At 39.4% G+C, this 17,545-nt stretch overlaps 1 protein-coding gene across 3 annotated transcripts in view; it reads right to left on the bottom strand.

Annotated features, from left to right (window-relative positions):
* The window catches only part of LOC117527701 (potassium channel subfamily T member 2), a 166,170-nt gene that overhangs the window by 14,564 nt on the left and 134,061 nt on the right, over window positions 1-17,545 (bottom strand). For 2 of the 3 annotated variants that reach the window (XM_034190159.1, XM_034190160.1), the window contains exons 15-16: window positions 8,659-8,767; window positions 8,379-8,435 (exon numbers count right to left, since the gene is read on the bottom strand). In XM_034190159.1, coding sequence (XP_034046050.1) covers window positions 8,379-8,435; window positions 8,659-8,767 — 166 coding nt within the window. The remainder of the gene's footprint in view (window positions 1-8,378; window positions 8,436-8,658; window positions 8,768-17,545) is intronic. The other variant, XM_034190161.1, reaches the window with a different exon arrangement.

Here is a 17,545-nt window from a genome sequence, read left to right as displayed (position 1 = left end):
AGTATTTACAGAAAGTGTGCAATAATTATTTACAACCCCAATTCCAATGAAGCTGGGACGTTGTGTAAAATGTAAATAAAAACAGAATACAATGATTTTCAAATCCTCTTCAACCTATATTCAGTTGAATACACCACAAAGACAAGATATTTAATGTTCAAACTGATAAACTTTGTTTTTTTTTTGTGCAAATATTTGCTCATTTTCAAAATGGATGCCTGCAACACATTTCAAAAAGTTGGGACGGGGCAACAAAAGACTGGGAAAGTTGATGAATGCTCAAAGAACACCTAATTGGAAACACGTGAGTGTCATAACTGGGTATAAACGGAGCGTCTCAGCCGTTCACAAGCAAAGATGGGGTGAGGAACAACTGCATGAAAAAATAGTCCAGCAGTTTAAGAACAATGTTTCTCAACGTTCAATTGCAAGGAATTTAGGGATTCCATCATCTACAGTCCATAATATAATCAGAAGATTGAGAGAATCTGGAGAACTTTCTACATGTAAGCAGCAAGGCCCGTGACCTTCTATCCCTCAGGTGGCACTGCATTAAAAACCAACATCATTATGTAAAGGATCTTACCACGTGGGCTCAGGAAGACTTCAGAAAACCACTGTCAGTTAACACAGTTCGTCACTACATCTACAAGTGCAAGTTAAAACTCTACCATGCAAAGCGAAGACCATACATCAACAACATCCAGAAACACCGCCACCTTCTCTGGGCCCTAGCTCATTTGAAATGGACAGATGCAAAGTGGAAAAGTGTGCTGTGGTCTGATGAGTCTATATTTCAAATTGTATTTGGAAATCATGGACGTTGTGTCCTCTGGACAAAAAGGAAAAAGATCATCCAGATTGTTACCAGCGCAAAGTTCAAAAGCCAACATCTGTGATGTATGGGGGTGTCTTAGTGCCCATGGCATGGGCAACTTACACATCTGTGATGGCACCATCAATGCTGAAAGGTACATCCAGATTTTGGAGCAACACATGCTGCCATCCAAGCAATGTCTTTTTCAGGGACGTCCCTACTTATTTCAGCAAGACAATGCCAAGTCATATTCTGCACATGTTACAACAGCATGGCTTCGTAGTAAAAGAGTGCGGGTACTAGACTGGCCTGCCTGCAGTCCAGATCTGTCGGCCATTGAAAATGTGTCGCGCATTATGAAGTGCAAAATATGACAACGGAGACCCCGGACTGTTGAACAACTGAAGTCGTACATCAAGCAAGAATGGGAAAGAATTCCACCTACAAAGCTTCAAGAATTAGTGTCCTCAGTTCCCAAACGCTTATTGAGTGTTGTTAGAAGGAAAGGTAATGTAACACAGTGGTAACCATACCACTGTCCCAGCTTTTTTGAAAGGTGTTGCAGGCATCCATTTCAAAATGAGCAAATATTTGCACAAAAACAATAAAGTTTATCAGTTTGAACATTAAATATCTTGTCTTTGTGGTGTATTCAATTCAATATAGGTTGAAGAGGATTGGCAAATCATTGTATTCTGTTTTTATTTACATTTTATACAATGTCTCAACTTCATTGGAATTGGGTTTGTAAACAAAATTGAGCAGGTGCATAAATTTGGGCAACCTTGTCATTTTATTGATTTGAATACATTTAGCACTAATTATTGGAACACAAAATTGTTTTGGTAAGCTCATTGACCCTTGACCTCCTTACACAGGTGAATCCAATCATGAGAAAGGGTATTTAAGGTGGCCATTTGCAAATGTTTCCCCTCTTTGCATCTCTTCTAATGAGTGGCAACATGGAAGCCTCTAAACAACTCTCAAATGACCTGAAAACAAAGATTGTTCAATATCATGGTTTAGGGGAAGGATACAAAAAGCTATCTCAGAGATTTCAGGTGTCAGTTTCCACTGTGAGGAACATAGTGAGGAAATGGAAGACCACAGGCACAGTACGAGTTAAGGCCCGAAGTGGCAGGCCAAGAAAAATCTCACATAAGCTGAAGTCAAGGATGGTGAGAACAGTCATAGTCAACCCACAGACCTGCTCCAAAGACCTACAACATGGTCTTGCTGCAGATAGTGTCTCTGTACATTGTTCAACTATACAGCGCACTTTGCACAAAGAGATGCTGTATGATACTGTAATGCAGAGGAAGCCTTTTCTGCACAGACGCCACAAACAGAGTGTTTAAGGTATACTAAAGCACATTTTGGAATAAGGTGCTGTGGACCGATGAAACAAAAATTGAGTTATTTGGACATAAGAAGGGGCGGTGCATAGCTAAAAAAGAACACAGCATTCCAAGAAAAAATGCTTGCTACCTACAGTAAAATTTGGAGGTGGTTTCATCATGCTGTGTGGCCAGTGCAGGTACTGGGAATCTTGTTAAAGTTGAGGGCCACATGGATTCCAGTCAATATCAGCATATTCATGAAAACAATGTTCATGAATCAGTGACAAAGTTGAAGTTGCGCCGGGGCTGAATCTTTCAACAAGACAACAACCCTGAATACTGCTCAAAATCTACTAAGGCATTCATGCAGAGGAACAGGAACAATATTCTTGGAATTGCCATCTCAGTCCCCAGACCTGAATATTATTGAAAATCTGTGGTGTGATTTTTAAGCGGGCTGTCCATGCTCGGAAACCAACAAACCTGACTGAACTGGAGATGTTTTGTAAAGAAGAACGGTCCAAAATACCTTCAACCAGAATCCAGACTCTCACTGGAAGCTATAGGAAGTGTTTAGGCTATTATTTCTGCAAAAGGATCTACTAAATATTGATGTATTTTTTCTGTTGGGGTGCCCAAATTTATGCACCTGCCTAATTTTGTTTAAAGAATTAATGCACACTTTCTGTAAATCCAATAAACTTCATGTCACTTCTCAAATATCACTGTGTTTGTCTGCTATATGATACATTTAACTGAAATTGCTGATCCAAGCAACCATGATTATTATAAAGGAAAATCATGGAAATCATTATGGGTGCCCAAACGTTTACATACAACTATATACTCTTTTTATGTTTTTTTTTTTTTGGGCTCTGCCCAAGTGCTATTTCCTGTGTCAAAATGGGGCCCGTAATCTGTGGATGTTTTTGCCCTAGAAAACATCTTCAGATAATTTTCAATGACCTACCTTGATGAAGTACGGATAAAAAAAGCAGTGCTCAGTGACAATGCAATGAATGTCATACATGGAAGCTGGGCGGATTCATACTCGCTAGGTGAAAACGCCATCTGGTGGAAATTGGTGGTATATCACAGATCGGCGGTTCTAATTAACCACAAAATGTGGGCATTTAAGGGGATTTGTGAAAGAGACACGATGTGCATCCATAACTACAAAGGATATGGGAAGATTGAGAGCGTAGAGATCATATGTGAGGTGAGCAGATCCAGAGAACATTGAGGACAAAAAATGGGAGCTCCACGCTTAGTATATAGAAATTGTGAATTTGATTATTCCCACAGCTGAGAGAAGAGCTTGTTCATTAATTCTGCAAACCAAAAGAGGAGGGTGGAGGTTATGTGATTACCCCTAATGATCTGTCTGTCTCTCCAAGAACAGGATGCCTGAAAACATGATTGATATTCTGTTGAATTTTTGTGGAGAGATTTTTTTTTTTAAATGAAACTTTGAGTATGATCACGATCTGCTTCAAAGTTTTTTCCTATTATTGATTTGTGGACAATGAAGGGAGTAGGAAGACAAATACCAGCTGTCAGTGTTACAGCCAATAAACTGGATGGGCACTGAGAGTCCAGGCATTCTGGAATAGTACATTGGCATCAACATGATTACATATGAATAGTCCTTTTTATTTAAATACACAATCTATGAATGGCACCCCATCTATATATATATATATTCTTAGCCAGATCTGCAAACCATTTCACCATTTGACTTTCTGACACAAATATTGTCTGTAAAGTGAAGCTAAGATAAAGCAAAATGGACTGTATCGCCCCTTGGAAGTTGCCATTATTACAAAGAATGCCAGAATTCGACAACAAATTATGGAATTTTGGAATCCTATATTTAAAAAAATACACCATATTGTATCATCACAGAAAGTGATAATGTAATAAAGAGAAAGAAAGAGATTTTTTGTTGTAGATCTGTCTCAGTTTCAAAATTTAATCCTTTTTTTCCTCACCCAAAGATCACCTCACTGCAAGATTTATTTTTTTAATATTTTGTTTTTGGTGTGTATTTAGAGGAAATATGACTCAGATGTAAAATAGCGCTATAAACACAAGCACATTGCGCAGTCTATTAAAGTTCCATCCACTGATTACTGAATACAGAAATTCAAATACTTCAAACAATCACATCTTGCTGGGATTGGAAGCTGTCAACAGACAAAAATGCCGATACTCTATCTTTAGAGCACAGATTGCAAACCAGCAGCCCTCCCAATCATTTCTTTGTTTCTTCAGAGACGCTCATGCCTAGTCCTGTTTGGAACATCACAATAGCTCGATTTGGATAACTATGGAAACGTGCTGTGTTACTGCCCACCAGATCCCGATGAATCATTCAATACAGATCATGTAGATTAACAGACAGAAAGAAGATGCCCAGACATCTCTTATCCATCAATCGGAAATAATGAGGAGGTAATATACTCAACAAAAATATAAACGCAACACTTTTGGTTTTGCTCCCATTTTGTATGAGATGAACTCAAAGATCTAAAACTTTTTCCACATACACAATATCACCATTTCCCTCAAATATTGTTCACAAACCAGTCTAAATCTGTGATAGTGAGCACTTCTCCTTTGCTGAGATAATCCATCCCACCTCACAGGTGTGCCATATCAAGATGCTGATTAGACACCATGATTAGTGCACAGGTGTGCCTTAGACTGCCCACAATAAAAGGCCACTCTGAAAGGTGCAGTTTTGTTTTATTGGGGGGGGGATACCAGTCAGTATCTGGTGTGACCACCATTTGCCTCATGCAGTGCAACACATCTCCTTCACATCATCCGTGAAGAGAACACCTCTCCAACGTGCCAAATGCCAGCGAATGTGAGCATTTGCCCACTCAAGTCGGTTACGACGACGAACTGGAGCCAGGTCGAGGCCCCGATGAGGACGACGAGCATGCAGATGAGCTTCCCTGAGACGGTTTCTGACAGTTTGTGCAGAAATTCTTTGGTTATGCAAACCAATTGTTTCAGCAGCTGTCCGAGTGGCTGGTCTCAGACGATCTTGAAGATGAACATGCTGGATGTGGAGGTCCTGGGCTGGTGTGGTTACACGTGGTCTGCGGTTGTGAGGCTGGTTGGATGTACTGCCAAATTCTCTGAAACGCCTTTGGAGACGGCTTATGGTAGAGAAATGAACATTCAATACACGAGCAACAGCTCTGGTTGACATTCCTGCTGTCAGCATGCCAATTGCACGCTCCCTCAAATCTTGCAACATCTGTGGCATTGTGCTGTGTGATAAAACTGCACCTTTCAGAGTGGCCTTTTATTGTGGGCAGTCTAAGGCACACCTGTGCACTAATCATGGTGTCTAATCAGCATCTTGATATGGCACACCTGTGAGGTGGGATGGATTATCTCAGCAAAGGAGAAGTGCTCACTATCACAGATTTAGACTGGTTTGTGAACAATATTTGAGGGAAATGGTGATATTGTGTATGTGGAAAAAGTTTTAGATCTTTGAGTTCATCTCATACAAAATGGGAGCAAAACCAAAAGTGTTGCGTTTATATTTTTGTTGAGTATATGTCCTATAGCGATCATGCAGATAGAAGCTTCTGTATGTGTCAGCAGTTTGATTGACAAAAGTCATTGGACTGACCAACACACTGTACAATGGGAAAGTCAAAGGAGCTCAACAGTGCAGATCCAAGAAAGAAGATTTTAGATTTACACAACTTAAGAATGACTCTTTCAGCCATTTAAGACTTCAAGATTGTTCGTTCAAACATGTTATTTGGAGGTGTAGCCACTTTGTCGAGGTCTGGAAGAAGAGCAAAATTATCATACGTAGCTGAGAGGGAATTGGTTTGGATGGTCAGGAACAACTAGTAACCAGCAAGGCACATGAACTATGAAATGAGAGCGTGCCGTCCAAGAAAGAAGCCCCAGATCTAGAACTGATGTCTTCAAGCACAATTAAACTTTGCAGTTGACCACATGGACCAAAAAACCCCCAAAAACATCTGAATGAAAGTTTAATGGACAGAAAAAATAAAGTTTGGGTTGCTTGGCCACAATGACCAGAGGTATGTATGGAAGCGTAAAGGTGACACATTTAACCCCAGGAAGTGGGTTAACATCATGCATGAGAAGAAAGTGTATGAAAGTGTATGAAACCATACACATATATACAAAGGAGGAGGGCTGCCTCAGAATATTTCAGCAAAATCTTAAACTACCAGTAGGACAATTAAAATCTGGATACAACTGGCTGTTCCAAGAGGACAATGACCCCAAACACACATCAAAACTGTTAGCGGGATGTTTAAAGCAGGTTAAAGTGAAGCTTTTGGAACAGCTTTCCAAAAGTCTTCACCTCATCCCCATCAAAAAAATATGAACTGTGCTTCAAAGGCAGGAAATTTAAACACACTCTCCAAATTCTGAAGAGGAGTGGAGTCTTTCAGGGACCCATCGTTCCTGTCAACCGGCATTCCCTCAGCTGTGAACAGATGCCCAGGAATCAGTGTCTTTCAGCTTTATGAAGCAACACAGATGTTTGGAATTTTTGCTGTGTGCAGTAATCACAGCGAAAGGACAAGTTAAATATAATTAAGGAGTTAAAAACAGTTAGGTTGGACTCAGTTAAATTCGCAGAGTTCATTCATGAAATTTGTTGACATCTACTAAATTTGAATACTAGCTTTAGTTATCGTGTCAAAGTGAAACATGTTAAGGAACATTCAAACAAATATTCGGTTCACAGTGTACATATATTTTGACCCTGTATGTATAATTTTGACCCAGGATTGAGCTCAAGTAACCCATTTACTTGCCACCTGCCATCAATCAGAATCAGAATCAAATGTATTGGCAAATAAGTTCTCACATACAAGGAAACTGATCTAGGGTCATTGGTGCGTAAACAACAATAAAAGAAAATACTTCTGTAAGAAGTAATAGGTGCATAAACAACAGTAAAAAGAAAAGGAAAAAACTACTTCTGTAAGAAGTAAAGGAGTCAAATAGAGAAATGGGCAAAACTAAGTTTACTGTCAAATAGATATAGTGGAATGGGGCTGTGCAGGCATACAGATGGAGCTCTGTGGAATTATTTACTATGTATATGTCCCAGACATGATGAGCAAAGCTCTTCAGCATCTCACCATGTCATTTAGGTCCTTCAGACTTTTGAGTAAATGCTTCGGTGGAGCAGGAGCATGGCTAAAACCTCCGTCCCCCAGACCCCCCACCTTTTTAAGCATTTTTTTTTTTGCCTACAATATGGGCAAATTATCATATTGCAATATTGTCATATCAATATGATATAAGATGGTCATATGACTATGATTTCACACAAAGTGCAGCAACAGTGAAAATTAAACATTCTTAAACAAAACAGTAATAATGCCACACTCATTTTGCACTCATCATAAGCTTAGGATACAGTGCCCCCCAAAAGTATTGGAACACTTGGTATTTCACACATATTATGTTAGAAAGATTATTATGTTAGAAAGAAAAAGAAAATAAGATTATAAAATCAAACCTTCACTGTGCCTTGTGATAGAATTACTTTGATGACTGCTACTACAAGATGGCGGCTGCATTTCTTGCGCCTCAGCAACTAATGCGCCGTCTACTCTGCTTTATAATGTCTATGTTTGTCTACCATCGTTTGTGGCTTTTTACGACAACGGTTTGTGGCTTTTTCCCCATTGCGGAGATTTTTTGTGCCATTTCTGGTTTGTGCCTTCGTCTACTATAGAGCGAGCCTCGTGGCGCTGTGCAGTGCTCTGCTCGTATAAGTTTAGCTGCAGGCGGAAAGAAGCTGTTTTTGTGTCTTGAGGTTTTGGTCCTGAAGGACCTAAGCTATCTGCCAGAGGGGAGGGTGACAAAACGTTTGTGTCTTGGGTGCAAGGGGTTGGCCGCTATCTTCCTTGCTCGCCTCAGGGCCCTGGAGGTGTACAGGTCCTGTAGGGATGGTAGCTCAAGATGTATATTGTCCAATCATTCGGCCCCAGAAACAGAAGAGTTTGAACAAATAACTGAACGCCCAATATTGCCATCAACTGACCATGATGACTGTATGTAAACTGCTGACCAAAACCGTGGAGTCACACCGAAAAGTATGAGACGTGTTTGCTGACAGAGGATTCCTGTCAATGTTCTGCACAAGTGTGTCAGAGAAAACCTGTTGTGAATTCTGACAAGAGGCATCTTACCTGTTGAGGGCCTGAAAAGCTCCTACACGTGGTTTGAGGGCCTCTTGGGGAGCTGTTCTAAAAAAGGAAAAAAGAAAAAAAAAAAAGAAAAAAAAGAAGACAGGCTGGAGGTCTCCTTTGTCCTGCTGAGTGTCTTTTCATTTGCTTGCAGCTATTTTCAATACGGTGACTGCCATGATCGTGCCACACCATACTGCGCATATTTGCATGGAAAGACGGACAGAGAGAAGGGAGAGTGTGATGGAAAGAGAGGAGAGAGCAAAGGAGAGCGTGAACTCACTGTCCTCTGGAGGAGTGGATCAGTAGAGTGATGAGTGTCGAGGTGCCGGGGCACACACAGTTTAAAGCCAACATGGCGTACTTAAACTCTTCTTCACACACCACGTGATCTGCAGAAAGAGAAGCACACACACACACACACACACACACACACACACACACACACACACACACACACACACACACACACACACACACACACACACACACACATGTTGTATAGGAAAAATGACACTTTAATTTAAAGCTACAGTGTGCAGGATATAGTGTCATCTAGTGGTGAGGTTACAAACTACATTATTCAGTTGCCAGCCACAGTTTTGTTTCCCTTCACGTTTTCACATCTTTGGCAACAGAGCTTCATGCTCCCTCACCTTTTGTTGTGAGAAGCAATATATATGATCCATTTCACAAAAATGAGGGTTCTAAAACGTGTTAAGTTGCACTAGCAACTAGGAATGAAACAGTACACTCAATATGATTTTGTCTTTTTTTTTTTAACAAAATAAAGTGGAAAAAAATGTCTTTATTTCTATAAATTGTGCAAAACAACACTTACCCTCTTCTTAACAGTGCAACTAATGCTATATTTTATCTTAAATAACAAGAATAAAAATCGGATTTTTAAAACAATTACACAACTACTTTATGCACCTCCACATCTGAGACCGTGTCCTCTGTTTGAAAACGGTGCATTGTCCCCTCTGGGTCAGGGTTGAGTTATTGCCCCAAAGAGAGGAGTTTCAGTATCTGTGAGTCTTGCTCACGAGTGGGGGTAAATTCGGCACGTGAGGTTGATTGGGGCAGTGTCTGAAAATTTACGGACGCTGTACCAGACCTTGGTGGTGAAGAAGGAGCTGAGCCAGAAGGTGATGCTCTCAATTTATCGATTAACGCTCGTATCCTCACCTATGGTCATGAACTTTGAGTAATGACTGAAAGAATAAGATCACAGATACAAGCGGCAGAAATGAGATTCCTCTGTCAGGTATCTGGGCTGACACTCCTGGACAGGATGAGAAGCTCAACTATCCGGGAGGGACTCTGAGTAGAGCTGCTGCTTCGTCACATCAGAAGGAGCCAACTGAGGTGTTTCGGGCACCTGGTGAGATACTCCCAGGTCGTCTCCTTTGGGAGGTCTTCTAGGCACGTCCAACTGGGAGGAGGCCTAGGACATGCTGGAGAGATTATATTTTCCAGCAGGCTTGGGAATGCCTGCTGGTAAAAGAGTTTGATTTATAGAAGAGTTCGAGACTTGGCCAAGGCTAGGGAGGTGTGGGATGAGCTGATTGCTCTGTTGCCATCATGATCCAGATAAATGGCTGAAAATGAAGGAATGTGTGATAGTTCAACTCCATTACTTTATTCTTAAACATTACAAATAGTAAGTCAAATACTCACAGTATCCATGATGAACAACATTCAACTAATTTGAAAAATAATATTCATAAACCTTGAAACCTCTTTAACAAACTTCAACTTCTATAAAACATATAAATGTAAATTCTTTTTTAAAACTTTTCTCATCAGCCATTGGTTCAAAAGCCCAGCATGATGAAAGGGGCACTCTGATTGGCTTTTGGCTTTGCCCAGCTCTGGTCAGGAGAAGTACAGTGTTTATAGCTTTATGTGTTGAAATTACATGTTGGAATTTCACATTAGTAATGGTGTGAATATTGGTAATGGTTTAAATAAATAAATCTGCCTGTGTAGATCAAACCTGTTTCAGTTTTGAGAAATCTCTGCTCAGATTTCTGTCAGTACCCACAACACCACTAAAATCGATGGAATATTTCGCTTAACGGGCTCATATTATGCTTCTTTTCAGCAGGATGGTACCTGCACCTGGCCATCTCTTCATCTGCCCGACAGACCGTGTGGGCACGTCACACAGCCCAGACTGTCTCAGTGGTCAGTGAAGGTCACATTTACAATGAATGCATTAAACAATAAAAAACAAATAGTCTTTATTTTTTATCTGTTTTATTCTTTTACTTCTGCTTTTAATTATGTACTTGAATTATTTTTATTCATTTTTAATTATTTATTTAAATTTTATGTTGTATTGTTTTGTGTAAGGTGCCTTGAGATGGCTTTTGCTGTGATTTGGCGCATTATAAGCTAATTAAGTTAAATTAAATTAAACAAATTCTCTCCCTTTGTAACCTCAAACTGGATCATTTATCCTTCTGAGACACATATGGGTCAGGTCCAGTAACAGGCGCCGATGCCGTGTTTCACAATATCCACTACACAATGGAACCATTCTGGGTTCCTGGATGGCAACCACTCAGGAACTCAAACCAGACCATCCACATCTCTAGAAAGTAAGCATCTATCTGTGGCAGCCAGATTAAACGTGTTCGTCCCCTTGGTCTTCTCCAGGCCCTGTGGCTGTCAACACTGAAAGACTGCGTGCTGCATCATGCACAGAGAAAGGCGCGACATGGCCAAGATGGTATCACTGACTCTCCCTCCTCCTTAGCTGAGTTTCCCTATGTAACCCTATGCACCCAAGGATCCTGAAACGAGACCTGACTCCAAAGACATCCAGTCATCAACTTAGGTCACCAGTTAATATCTCATAACTATACAGTCAGACAGGAAGCACCAGGAACCTCAACCTTCATAATAATAATAATAATAATAATAATAATAATAATAACAATAATAATCAGCTTTGAAAATTAATTTTGTTCAAGATAATTTGTCTTGAATGTATTTGTTTGTTACCTCAGGACATTGATGAATGAGTTGGAGTAGCTCACATCTAATACACAAGATTTATAATACAACCCTGGAAATCTGACAAAGTACCTGTTTTGACACAGTGGTATTTCTGACTGAATATATTTTGTGAGAAGTTCTAATTGAAGTTGTATCAGAAGACTAAAGAAATTACAGAATTTTCTGTTCCATTTTGCAGATGAAGAAGTAGGGGTCGTTCTCCCTGACGGCAATTTAAATCAAATTTATACTAGGCAAAGATGGACTGTGTCTTGCTATTATTATTTATTATGATTACTGTTACATACTCGAATGCACTTTGTCTCATCACTGCCACTACTTATAGTCGTACGTACTTACGTGATGGTATATGATAAATATGCCACTTCTTAGTATAAGTACATGCTTCTACTGGAATAATAACATTGATTATCACCTCCACAAACCCAGACAGGAAAGTGGCCAGAATCTTAGTGACATCAGAGGCTTTTTCAATAATGCTGAGAGAAAAAACTACAGAAAAATATTTTAAAGCAGATTTGAATCGATACAACCTGTTCAATGACCCAATAAAGACCTTTTCCCTACAAAAACATTATTGAAATTTGTGCACTGCATTTAGTGGAACAGAAACGGAGCGTTTTTGGTGACATAATCATGTCTTCCTCTGATGGTTGGAGGAGGGAGTTGACAAGTGATGTTATGAGTGGAAGTGCAGAAAAGTGGAGAGAAAAACACAAAGGCTGGAAGTCAGATGAATGAATCTTCTTTATGTGGGAATGAAAAAAAAATCCAGAATACTTTGATTCTGTAAAACCACTGAGATTCAGCTGAGCAACACTAGCAAATAGATAGCAAAGTGATATTTCACATACAGAGTTGACACATTTCTGACAGGAAAGAAGGAAAAACAAGGAAACACCCCAGTCATAAGACAAAAATAGAAAATAGCTAAATCACTTTCTTGCTGTCAGGCTGTCACAGTATTGAGTCACAGCTTCTGTAAAAACTAAATAAATAAATGAAGAAATCAAAATAAATAAAAAAAATCATGCGTTGTATACTTCTCTCTTTTTTAATTCAGATAGCTGTTTTTTACCCAAGGCCATCAAATATGGCCATCGGCGATTGCAAAGACTTTGCCTCCGTCTGTCCGTCCGTCCTCCTGTCCATCCGTCCGTCTGCCTGTCTGTCCGTCTGTCCATCCGTCCTTTTTTTTTTTTGAGTTTCGGGGATGACAGCCAATCAGAGTAGAGCCTCACACTGACATTAGTGGCAGGTCCCTCTAAAAACACTTCATTTATGTGCGTTTTTAGAGATGCCTGGACATTTTTAGAGACATGAGAAACATATACATGTTTCTCATTTATTCTGTAAAAGCTACTGAGAAAAACATTTCTAAAACTGAAAATGCTGTTTTTTTGGAACCTAATAACACCTCTGAAGTCATTTAAAAGACATTTTGCAGATATTACCATAGTGACATCACAGGTTAGCTGCAAACCGTTTTGTTTGTGTAACTATAACGTCTTTGTCGTATATTATGTAAAAGCTAGTGAAAAATAAACACTCCTAAAACTGAAAATGCTGTTTTTGTATCCCGATAACACCTCTGGAGTGATTTACAAGACATTTTCCAGACGACTCAAAGCTAACTTCCGCTCTTGTTAATGGATTTTGACATATATTTGCTAGGAGACTGTTGGAATCTTTGCTAAACATAGAGACAACAAGGCATCCAGGTGACTGCAATGCCTGGCTGCTGCCAGATAATTTATCATCTTCACTTGATGTCTCTGACCTCACAGGTCTAATGCATTTCTTACCCGCTGGTGAGAAGACATCTATGCAAGAAAACTACGTTTGAATATCTCATGCAGATCCAGAGTTAAAAAACTGGAAAATGCAAAAACAAACAAAAAAATGATCTTTACATTCACTTTAACTTCTATGAACCCAAGATATTTCATGTTATTTGTGGTCAACTTAATTTCATTTGTTAATACGAGGTCTGTTAGAAAAGTATCGGACCTTTTTATTTTTTGCAAAAACCTGATGGATTTGAATTTGAACTTTTTCACGCCTGTCGATTGCATCATTTTCTGGTAAGCAGCCTTTGTGTGCGGACATGCGCAGTGCGCTCGGTGGATTTTCATTTCAAGGAAAAAGACGGAACGACTGGAGCAGCGCCACATCAAATTTTGCCAGAAACTGGGCGACAGCCAGGTGGAAACCATTCGGATGATTCAGACGGCTTTCGGTGACTTTTCAGTCGTGTGACTATCTGAGAAATTGTGGAAGAGGTGGGCATGTCACAGCATGTCCTGTGAGACTTCCAACACGAAGGCGCTTTTGCTCCGCCGTCAGAAGCAGCATGAATTTCACCGCCACTCTTTTCATGGCCAAATCTTCTGTCTTCTACAGTGGAAATCTTCTACAGCGTTCACTTTGGAAATGATCTGGTCATTTCTGCATGTTGATTGCCGACCGCAGCGTGGCTCGCTCTCCACCGTTGTGCGGACGTCTTTAAACCGGTTGGACCGCTCCTTAATCTGTATGATGCCCATAGGATCATCACCGAAAGCTGTTTGAATCATTCGAATGGTTTCCATCTGGCTGTCACCTAGTTTCTTGCAAAATTTGATGCGACGCTGCTCCAGTCGTTCTGTCTTTTTCCTTGAAATGAAAATCCGCCGAGCGCACAGCACATGTCCCACACAAAGGCTGCTTACCAGGAAATGACGCAATCGACAGGCGTGAAAAAGGTCACGCATGCGCATGAAGGTTCAAGGTTTGCTCATGCAAGCACATGTGATTCAAATCCAACAGGTTTTTACAAAAAAATAAAAAGGTCCGATACTTTTCTAACAGACCTCATATACATCCATTCCTACATTTTAGGCAAACAATTTGGGACGCTAAAGCCTCTTTGCAATGTTATCACTTTTTTTTTTCACAACACTTAAAAGACATTTGGGCATTGAAGACACCAACTGATGAAGTGTGTCAGGTGTTATCTTGTCCCATTCATCCTGCAAAGTGCAAACATGTCTTAAGATGTGCAGCAGCACGGAGTTGTCGTGTTTTTAATTTCAAAATTCTCCAAACATTTTTTATTAGGGACATTTCAGTACTGCTTCTGCAGCCACGACTTTGTAAAGTGTGCAGAATGTGGTTTTCTCAATACACGTTTTTTTTTTTTTTTTGCATTAATACTGCAATCATAGAAGTGTAAATTACCTTTGCAGACCCTGGATTTTAGACTTATTGCTGGTAACTGTCTGGATGGACCTTTTTGTCTTTGGTCTGGAACATGCAGCATCTATTTTTTTCTTAAAGGTCAAACAATGTCGACGTCCACTGGATTATAAGACGTGATATATGTTACCCCGTAACATGATAACTAACCATGACACATGGTGCTAACTATTCCTTTTTGGACCCTATTAACTCAACCAACAATTTATATCACTTTTATGAAAACTAGAGCAACTTTATCTTTTGACCCCTGTACAAACTGAAATTGACCTTTGTCAAAATTCTTACTGTTTTTACCCCATAACTCCATAACATTCAGTCACAGATAGTCCAAACTATACCTTTAAGGAATCTTTGTGCTCAGACAAATAATGTGGTGTAGTTTTCAGTATGATTGGAGTATCTTTTAATTTTGACAGCTATGTAATTCTTCAATTAACCCCTACTTGGATCCCTATTGAAAATTCAAGTGGCCAAACTGTGCCAATTTTGGTGCTTGTTTCCAGTAGTGAGATGATCGTTACAGTTATCTGCTCCACTATCCTGCTACCACTATCAAAATCACTGCACGGACACATCAGAGGGATTTCACAATGATTTACAAGCATTCGATAAGGAGAATAACATTTGTTTCAGATGTGTTTTTGTTCAAACTGCAGTTGTGACTGGTTTTGAAAGCATGTTTTTGGCAGACAGCAGCCCTCCTCTCTTATAACAACTGCGTACTGCCTCTGAATCTTTTACGGTCATAGTACCAGACTGTATTGGCTTACTTTGACCCTTGCCCTTTGCACACTGAAATTCTTCCACGTTCCTTGAATATTTTAATAATCTTATGCACTATGTGAATGAAGAAATATTAAAATACCTTCCAAACTTTTTTTTTTTTTTGAGGAACATTGTTTTTAAATATTTCAACAATTTTCACATGCATTAGTTGAAAAACTACAGATCTTCTGCCCATATTTGCTTTTCAAAGATGTAGCCTTTCATGGATACTGCATTTGTACCAAATTGCAATTATTTCATTATTTTATTAAACCTCATTACTATCTCCAAATTGCCCATATGCAACTTTTTTGGGGGGAATCTGTTCCAGGCCTTAACTGCAGGAATGGATGTATAGTATATTAATAAATACGTCACCATATAATACATGACATATCTTGGGTTCATGCTGTCTTCAGTGAAATACAACCCCTGGCAAAAATTATGGAATCACCGGCCTCGGAGGATGTTCATTCAGTTGTTTAATTTTGTAGAAAAAAAGCAGATCACAGACATGACACAAAACTAAAGTCATTTAAAATGGCAACTTTCTGGCTTTAAGAAACACTATAAGAAATCAAGAAAAAAAGATTGTGGCAGTCAGTAACGGTTACTTTTTTAGACCAAGCAGAGGAAAAAAATATGGAATCACCCTGTAAATTTTCATCCCCAAAACTAACACCTGCATCATATCACATCTGCTCGTTAGTCTGCTTCTAAAAAGGAGTGAACACACCTTGGAGAGCTGTTGCACCAAGTGGACTGACATGAATCATGGCTCCAACACGAGAGATGTCAATTGAAACAAAGGAGAGGATTATCAAACTCTTAAAAGAGAGTAAATCATCACGCAATGTTGCAAAAGATGTTGGTTGTTCACAGTCAGCTGTGTCTAAACTCTGGACCAAATACAAACAACATGGGAAGGTTGTTAAAGGCAAACATACTGGTAGACCAAGGAAGACAAAGCGTCAAGACAGAAAACGTAAAGCAATATGTCTCAAAAATTGAAAAATGTACAACAAAACAAATGAGGAACGAATGGGAGGAAACTGGAGTCAACGTCTGTGACCGAACTGTAAGAAACCGCCTAAAGGAAATGGGATTTACATACAGAAAAGCTAAACGAAAGGCATCATTAACACCTAACAGAAAAAATCAAGGTTACAATGGGCTAAGGAAAAGCAATTGTGGACTGTGGATGACTGGATGAAAGTCATATTCAGTGATGAATCTCGAATCTGCATTGGGCAAGGTGATGATGCTGGAACTTTTTTTGGTGCCTTTCCAATGAGATTTATAAAGATGACTGCCTGAAGAGAACATGTAAATTTCCACAGTCATTGATGATGTGGGGCTGCATGTCAGGTAAAGGTACTGGGGAGATGGCTGTCATTACATCATCAATAAATGCACAAGTTTATGTTGATATTTTGGACAATTGAAAGGATGTTTGGGGATGATGAAATCATTTTTCAAGATGATAATGCATCTTGCCATAGAGCAAAAACTGCAAAAACATTCCTTGCAAAAAGACACATAGGGTCAATGTCATGGCATAGGGTCAATGTCAATGAGCAGATCTGATTTGATGCAGGTGTTAATTTGGGGGATGAAAATTTACAGGGTGATTCCATAATTTTTTCCTCAGAATTGAGTGATTCCATATTTTTTTCCTCTGCTTGGTCTAAAAAAGTAACCGTTACTGACTGCCACAATCTTTTTTTCTTGATTTCTTATAGTGTTTCTTGAAGCCAGAAAGTTGCCATTTGAAATGACTTTAGTTTTGTGTAATGTCTGTGATCTGCTTTTTTTCTACAAAATTAAACAACTGAATGAACATCCTCTGAGGCCGGTGATTCCATAATTTTTGCCAGGGGTTGTAGAAGTCAAAGTAAATGTAAAATTTTAAATTTTCTATATCATCCCAACTTTTCTGATTTGGGGTTGTACTTTTGATGATGACCTTTGATTTGACCTAAGAGCTATGACCTTGACATGATCTGTGTTGTGAGAGGATAATTCATGGAGTTTACTCACCAAGTTTGATTGAAATTGCTCTTTGCATTTTAAAGATATCGTTGCAGACAGACAAACAAACACACATAGCCATTACAATAGCATCTTTCTGCTTT

Source organism: Thalassophryne amazonica, chromosome 16 (genome assembly GCF_902500255.1).
Source record: "Thalassophryne amazonica chromosome 16, fThaAma1.1, whole genome shotgun sequence".
In the NCBI taxonomy this organism is placed as follows: domain Eukaryota; kingdom Metazoa; phylum Chordata; class Actinopteri; order Batrachoidiformes; family Batrachoididae; genus Thalassophryne; species Thalassophryne amazonica.
Note: the sequence above shows the minus strand (reverse complement) of the source record. Positions and strands in the feature narration are given on the sequence as shown.